The 8,535-nt window shown below is 36.5% G+C and overlaps 1 protein-coding gene across 1 annotated transcript in view; it reads left to right on the forward strand.

The window, feature by feature from the left end:
* The window catches only part of TRIM23 (tripartite motif containing 23), a 32,062-nt gene extending 26,286 nt beyond the window's left edge, over positions 1–5,776 (forward strand). The window contains exons 9-11 of the mRNA XM_052659192.1: positions 233–343; positions 2,086–2,210; positions 5,597–5,776. Of these exons, the coding sequence (XP_052515152.1) occupies positions 233–343; positions 2,086–2,210; positions 5,597–5,776 (416 nt within the window). The remainder of the gene's footprint in view (positions 1–232; positions 344–2,085; positions 2,211–5,596) is intronic.
* Positions 5,777–8,535: the final 2,759 nt, after the last annotated feature.

Raw genomic sequence — 8,535 nt, forward strand, 5'->3', positions numbered from 1 at the left:
AGTGTTGCAGAGCTGGTACTCAGCTGTCAAGGTCTTAAGGACTGTATTAGATTAGAGGGCTAACCCTGGTTAAAGGTATACATTTCCCCCATGTATGTTTATTACAAGTGGAGTTGGTTAGATAGTGCTGTATGAAAATGATTTGTAAGTCACAGTTACAATTGGGGTTGCCGGTTTTTGGTGTGTCACTCATAAGTCAGTATTAAAGTAAGTTGGTTTTTTTTTTAAACAGGTTTTAATGTGGAAACTGTAGAATATAAAAATCTAAAGTTCACCATTTGGGATGTAGGTGGAAAACACAAATTAAGACCATTGTGGAAACATTATTACCTTAATACTCAAGGTAAGAGTGTAAAATTACATCTTAATTTTTCAGATTTTTAGAATGTCAGTCCAGTTATCAGTGCGTTGATTTAGCTAATAAAGCTGATATTTTAGAGTTGATTAAATATATGACCGTACTATTACATATTGGTAGCACGCCCAACACTATTAAGAAAATTAAGCTAGACAGACTGAGATATGTACTCTGGTATATTTCATGAAAAACCATAACTTAACATAAGATTTATCTTATACATGTAAGCAATTAAGGGTACTTTCCTCTTGGTATTCTTAACACAGAGTATTATTAGTGTTCATGTGAGTATGCTGCTGCTGCTAAGTCTCTTCAGTCATGTCTGACTCTGTGTGACCCCATAGACGGCAGCCCACCAGGCTCCTCCATCCCTGGGATTCTCTAGGCAAGAACACTGGAGTGGGTTGCCATTTCCTTCTCCAATGCAGGAAAGTGAAAAGTGAAAGTGAAGTCGCTCAGCTGTGTCCGACTTGTAGCAACCCCATGGACTGCAGCCAACCAGGCTCCTCTGCCCATGGGGTTTTCTAGGCAAGAGTACTGGAGTGGGTTGCCATTGCCTTCACCGTCATATGAGTATAATCATTGGCAATACTGTGGTATAGGGTAGAATCTGTGGTGTATAGTTCTGTTGCTCCATTCAATTCAATTCAACTCAACATTTATCCCATTATAACCTCTCAATAGCTCCACTCCTTTATTTCCATTCACAATTAGTTATCATTAGCAGAAGAACCCATAGTGGTTTGATTTTAACCAAACTGTTATGTGACATACATTCCACTTAGCATTTATTCACATAAATGAATTGTACATTTTGCCTCCTGTACCCCAGCATAAAGCTTATATTCATACTCTCTGTTCCATATATCAAGCTGTTTTCCACCTAGAAGAAAGACTAGATAATTTTTACTTTGAAATTTTTGATATTAGGTTAGTATGAGCCAGTGATTAAGGGGAAAAAGTGGAATTTTGAACATGAGGAATGGTTGAAAGCCTAGGATGTTTAGCTGCCATTAGATAGCTGGAAAGGAGTTGACTCATTGGAAAAGACTCTGATGCTGGGAGGGATTGGGGGCATTAGGAGAAGGGGACGACTGAGGATGGGATGGCTGGATGGCATCACGGACTCGATGGACGTGAGTCTGAGTGAACTCCGGGAGATGGTGATGGACTGGGAGGCCTGGCGTGCTGTGATTCATGGGGTCGCAAAGAGTCGGACACGGCTGAGCGACTGAACTGAACTGAACTGAACTGAACTCATGAAGTTTCTGCTGTGTATTTTGAGTAAAGTTATGGAAAGTGCTGTGCCAGGCACCGAAAGAGAATACCTTGGAGAGATAAAGTTGGTAACTTATTTATTTTTAAAAGACTATCTTTTGGTAAAGGAAGTAGAGTGATCAAAGTAATCAAAGAAGTAGCATCAGTAGGTAGATCATGAGAGGTACATTTTCATTCATTAAGAGAAAAATATTAAATTGTATGCAAGGCAATATGTGTTTGGTAGTGCACATGTTGTAAATCCTGTTATAGATGGCAAAAAAATAGACCAAAAGTTAGGTGAACTGCTTGAGATCATATCATTAATTATTGCTAGATGCTCCTATAACAGGCAGCCTTCCTGTGAAAATAATGATGGTAGACTCACCATAATATAACATTAAAATATTTAGCCCACTTACTGAAATTAAACAAATGACTAAATGAATATTTTTGTCTTTTTTTGATAGCTGTTGTATTTGTTGTTGATAGCAGTCATAGAGACAGAGTTAGTGAAGCACACAGTGAACTCGCAAAGTTGTTAACAGAAAAAGAACTCCGAGATGCTTTACTCCTGATTTTTGCTAACAAACAGGTAATACATTTGTATTTCAGAATATTTATTTTAGCATTCCACATTATAAGGTAACTGTTAAGATTTTGAGAGAAATAACTCAGTAGATATAAAGTTTCTGAACTGTATTTTGAATGCAGTCTATATGGAAGGTGCCATACTTGGTACCTTGGAGTATACAGAAAGAAATAAGGTAGAAACTCGTATGTATTTAGGTTTGCATGTTAAGTGTTTATTTCTAATACTGCTAAGTGCAGATTAATAAGACTGCTAAGTGACTTCAGTAATATTAATATAAAGTATTATGGAAAATTATAGAGTAGTTCTAAAGGTTGTATTTTCTAAGATTTATAAAAAGTAGGATTTGAATTGAAATTATAGATAATACTTTGAGTTAGTATGTGAAGGAAAGAACACTACAGACAGAAAAAATAAAAACATGAGTATTTTTAGAGAGCATCATGGAGACCAGTATGCCAGCAAATTTGAAAAATTCAGCAGTGGCCACAGGACTGGAAAGGTCAGTTTTCATTCCAGTCCCAAAAAAGGTTATGCCAAAGAATGTTAAAACTACTGTATGGTTGTACTCATTTCACATGCTAGCAAGGTAATGCTCAAAATCCTTCAGGCCAGGCTTCAACAGTATGTAAATTGAGAACTTCCACATGTACAAGTAGGATTTAGAAAAGGCAGAGGAACCAGAGATCAGATTGCCAACATCCATTGGATCATAGAAAAAAAGGAAAAGAATTCCAGAAAAATATCTACTTCAGCTTCACTGACTATGCTAAAGCCTTTGCTGTGTGAATCATAGCAAACTGTGAAAATTCTTAAAGAGCTGGGAATACCAGACCACCTTACTTGTCTCCTGAGAAACCTGTATCAGGACAAAAAGCAACAGTTAGAACCAGACATGGAACAACAGACTGGTTCCAGATTGGGAAAGGAGTACGCCAAGCTGTATGTTGTCACATCATGCGAAATGCCGGGCTGGATGACTCACAGACTGGAATCAAGATTGATGGGAGAAATATCAACAACCTCCGATATGCAATAGCAGATATGCAGATGACACCACTGTAATGGCAGAAAGCAAAGAGGAACTAAAGAGCTTTCGATGAGGGTGAAAGAGAAGAGTGAAAAAGCTGGTTTAAAACTCAACATTCAAAAAACTAAGATCATCATTTCATGGCAAATAGGGAAAAAGTGCAAACAGTGAAATTTTATTTTCTTGGGCTCCAGAATTACTGCGGACAATAACTCCAGCCACAAAATTAAAAGATGCTTGCTCCTTGGAAGAAAAGCTATGACAAACCTAGATGACTTATTAAAAATCAGGGATAGCACTTTCCTAACAAAGGTCCATATAGTCAAAGCTATGATTTTTTCAGTAGTCATGTACAGATGTGAGAGTTGGACCATAAAGAATGCTGGGCACTGAAGAACTGATACTTTCGAACCGTGGCAGCTGAAGATTCTTAGATTTTGAGACAGCTTCTAGGAGGATAAGAATGCTTTTTTTTTAATGCAATAAAGTGGCTTAGATGTCATAAGAAGGAAGAGTTGGATAGACGGTAAGGATTTTCCCCTTTATTTGAAAAAAAGGCAAGCTATTAAGAGCTGATACACTTCACATTATGATTAAAGATATGCAAATAAGGCAGAGTGAAATACCATTTTCCACTTATCATCTTGTTAAAGATGAAAATGTTTGATAATCCTAGGCAGGATACACTGCTGGTGTGGTTATTAATGTGAGACATTTTCTTGGAGGGCAATATGGCAGTACTTTGTCAAAGGTTTCGATGCATATACCCTTTTACCCTGTAAATCTCTAGTAATGTATTCTGGAGACAGTTATCCTAAGGTTGTCTTAGAGATAATTTTGCAAGTGTATGTATTTAAAAATATGTTTACATCCATGTGTATGTATATGTAATAGCACATAAGCACATATTTTCTATTTAAATGTTCAGTATAAGACTGGTTAAGAAAATTATGTTACACCTGTTGCTGCTGCTGCTACTAAGTCACTTCAGTCATGTCCGACTCTGTGCGACCCCATAGACGGCAGCCCACTAGGCTCCGCCGTCCCTGGGATTCTCTAGGCAAGAAACTGGAGTGGGTTGCCATTTCCTTCTCCAATGCATGAAAGTGAAAAGTGAAAGTGAATTCGCTCAGTCGTGCCCGACTCTTAGCGATCCCATGGACTGCAGCCTACCAGGCTCCTCCGTCCATGGGATTTTCCAGGCAAGGGTACTGGAGTGGGGTGCCATTGCCCTCTCTGATGTTACATCTACAGTGGAATGCAATATAGAAGTTAAAAATACTGGTGGAAAGTTTTTTCTGCTTGTTCTGATAATGGAAATGTATCTTTATTTTTCAATATATGTGTTAAAAAACCTAGGGTGTGTACTGTTCATTTACATGAGTGTGCGTGGAAGTTTTCTGGAAAAATATGAAAGCAGTTGTTACTGTTGGTTGCTTCTGGGAAGAAGGGTATTCAGTGCTGTTTGGAGAGTTTTTTGTTGTTGTTGGCCTTGCTGCACAGCTTGCAGGATCTTAGTTCCCTGACTAGGGACTGAACCTGGCTGGGTCCCTGGCAGTGAAAGCATTGGGTCCTAACCACTGGACTGTCAGAGAATCCCTTGGGCGAGTTTAATAAACTCTTTATAAACCCTATGTAAGAGCCATTTCTTATGATACATGTGTATTAATTTCCTTTTAAGTAGATGCCTTATAGTGAGATGGGCAGTATTTTTTATTCAGGGGGCAGAGCCTTCATTGATTTCATTGCAAGACTATTGCCTGGTGGTCCAGTGGTTAAGAATCTGGCTTGCAGTGCAGGGGATGCTGGTTCGATCCCTGGTTGGGGAACTAAGATCCCCCATGCTGTGGAGCAGCTAAAACTGTGTGCCAGAACTAGAGTCCATGTGCTACAACGAAGGATCCCACATGACACAATGACTATCCTATGAGCTGATGCAGCCAAATATTTTTTTTTAAAAGACTGTTCTTACAAACTTATAACCAAAACAATTCTTTTTCTATTCTCATTAATCTCTGAATGATTATTGAAAGTTGAATTTAGGCTTCTGTTAAAATGATACCAGGGACTTCCCTGGTGGCTCAGATGGTAAAGCATCTGTCTACAATGCGGGAGACCTGGGTTTGATCCCTGGGTGGGGAAGATTCCCTGGAGAAGGAAATGGCAACCCACTCCAGTACTCTTGCCTAGAAAATCCCATGGCTCCTCTGTCCATGGGGTCGCAAAGAGTCGGACATGACTGAGCGACTTCACTTTCACTTTCAAATGATACCAGCAGAATTGTATATAGCAATAATTACAAAAATGCTAATTTTCATAGACTTATGAAAAATTTTTTTAATGTGTATATATCTTTTAGGATGTTGCTGGAGCTCTGTCAGTAGAAGAAATCACTGAGCTTCTTAGTCTCCATAAATTGTGCTGTGGCCGAAGCTGGTATATTCAGGGCTGTGATGCTCGAAGTGGTATGGGACTGTATGAAGGATTGGACTGGCTCTCACGCCAACTTGTGGCTGCTGGAGTGTTGGACGTTGCCTGATTTTAAATGTAGCAGTTGTTTAAAGTTTTGTGGTTAACAGTTATTTTGCACATAATATGATGTAAGAAATTCTACATCTGAAAGTTAATTTACAATGTATATATTAATATAAAAGGAATCTTGGATTGGGAATTCAGTACAATATTACTTTTAAAAACTAGTAAAATTTAAATAGCTGATTGAGCAGATTAAATTGGATTAAACGGATTTACTGGGTATACATTTTTTTTAAACATACATTTGTTAAGTTTTTCAGATTACACGTGTACACACAGATTATTTAGCACACACACATGCACGTTCTACTTACTGTTGGTACTACTGTTATGAAAAACTGGGATCCATTAGTATTCAATCCAGCATTGGGAAGTAAGTAGTCACAGTGAAAGAGCAGGTGAAGGTTTATTCACTCAAGGAAGAATAGCCAACCAAGTGTCTAGTGAACCAGAGGTTCTGTTGAACCTCTGTATGAAGTGAAGCATGGCTTCTTAACTTGCCTTTTCACTGGATTTTGGCAGTATTCAGTAGCAAAAAAGGCAATGACTTAATGAAATAAAATCCAAACTGCATCTTTGGGTAATAGGATTACTTTAATGTTCAGTATAACAGAACATCTTTAATGCTAAGAACTATAAGCTATAGAAGATTAATATTTTATACAGTATTTTATTAAAGCTCTCTTAAAGCCTTTTGTATAAAACCCAATGAGTTAGACTGAAATGTAATCCTACTAGGCCTGATATCAGATTAGTACTACACTGAAGAACAATTAATAAAAAACTGTGAAAGTCAGTTATATTCTAGTTGATCTTCACTTGTGAAAAGACTGATTTGCAGAGCTGAACCTGGATATATTATTTCCAAGGTCAGAGTTCTAAATTCATCCTTCTATTTTTCAATATAAAGTACCTAGTAGTGTGTTTTTTAAAAATAATATTGCATCTTTAAGGAGAATGACTATAGGTAAAATGTAGTAAGTTACACACAGAAGCCAGTGTTGGTCTTACATAAAAGGTAGAGATCTAAGTAGAAATTACCTCTACCTCAAGAGATGTTATTTAAGCAGTAGAAATGATTACCTTAAAATGTTTTCTCAAAATAAGTGCATTTATTTAAACAATAAAATGTGATCAAGGATTTTCATGACAAGGCCTTAAGAGGTTTTTTGAGAGAAACATGTCTACGAAAGGAAAAGAAGAAATGTGTAAAAAATTTATATCACATTTATTACAGGGTTGTGAGTAAAAAGATTAAAGTGTGCGCTCTTTACTGTTTTTCATTTTTTAAGGAAACTCCCTTATGGCAGTCTAATTTTATATTTAAAAATACCTAGATTCGGTTTTATAGGTTTTTTTTTTTTTTAAATGCTCTGTATACTTTAGATGAAGTGCTTCCCAGGGGGCTCTTTCATAAAGAATCTACATGCCATCGTAGGAGACACGGGTTCAGTCCCTGGGTTGGGAAGATCCCCTGGAGATGGGAATGGCAGCCCACTCCAGTGTTCTTGCCTGGAGAATCCCATGGACAGAGGATCCTGGTGGGCTACTGTCCATGGGGTCACAAAGAGTCAGGCATGACTGAGCACATACTTTAGGATGAAGTTAAATCCTTACGATGGCTGATGACAAGATGTGACTTCTGGGTAGTACTGTTTTGGTTCAGTCTCTTCAAATATAATTCGTTTAAAAACAACAAAACTTTTAGAAAACAAAGCATTAAAAGTCTGTCAGTTATGGGCAGTGTGTAAATAAGTAAATGTAATATTTCATCCTTTATTTTTCAAGTAAAAGGTCATGCTGTTACAAGTGTAGTTTGTGCATATAATACTTCTGAATTAAATTAATATTTGATTGCAGTAACTGTGAAAAATAAAAGTGTTACATTTGCCTGTGATCCCTTGAACTGTTTTGTCTACTAGGTAATTCAAAAACAGTCTAACACTAATGTGTAAACTTGCTTTCTTCTGTAAATTTATTTTACCTGTTTTGCTTGACTTTTAAATCACATTCCTAGCATATTTCTACAAGACAATTTAAAAATTGTGCTTAGACCTGATTATAATGTATCTAGTAGTAGTATTTATTATTTTTTCAAGAAGTTTTTTTCAGGCTCTTATTTTTATCTCTGGTTGTACTTTCACTAATTATTAGCAAGACTGCGCTAGTTCCCTCTGGGAAATGTCAAACTTCAGAGGTTTTAAATAGTCTATTTGGATTTGCCTCCTGGCACTGAATTTCTGTATTAAGCTAAATACTATTGTATAGTTTATGTCAAGCAGGTTTTTCAAGTGTATAGTCTTGGTCTGTAATTCTGGAATGCTTTATAATCACCACAAGCCATTATTTACATTATACAAATCATCAGTATGGATAGCAATAAAATGTTAAGATCACTTTAAAGAAATCCTATCATCTTTCTAAAAATTCTTGAATCATCCTGAATCATCTATATAGTAGTATTGCTAGTAACCAATTAAAGTCATTTGTGCTGTGGTTAAGAGAAACAAAACAAAATGGGATAGGGATTGAATGTCAAATTGAGATCGTTTATTAAAAATTTAGAAATGTTATTTTTTATTTGCAACTTAAGTCACATTTAAATGTATATTAAAACGGTAGTGTTTTTTAAAGGAGAGCTAAAATTCTGCACTGACTAAAGTGAAATAATTGCTTTAAAAATTTTAAATTTAACTTGTTTCACACAGAATATCATATTTTAAATAGCTGTTTTCAGAAAAGGCCTTGGGAAACCTCATTATA

This window comes from Budorcas taxicolor, chromosome 20, assembly GCF_023091745.1.
Source record: "Budorcas taxicolor isolate Tak-1 chromosome 20, Takin1.1, whole genome shotgun sequence".
In the NCBI taxonomy this organism is placed as follows: Eukaryota; Metazoa; Chordata; class Mammalia; order Artiodactyla; family Bovidae; genus Budorcas; species Budorcas taxicolor.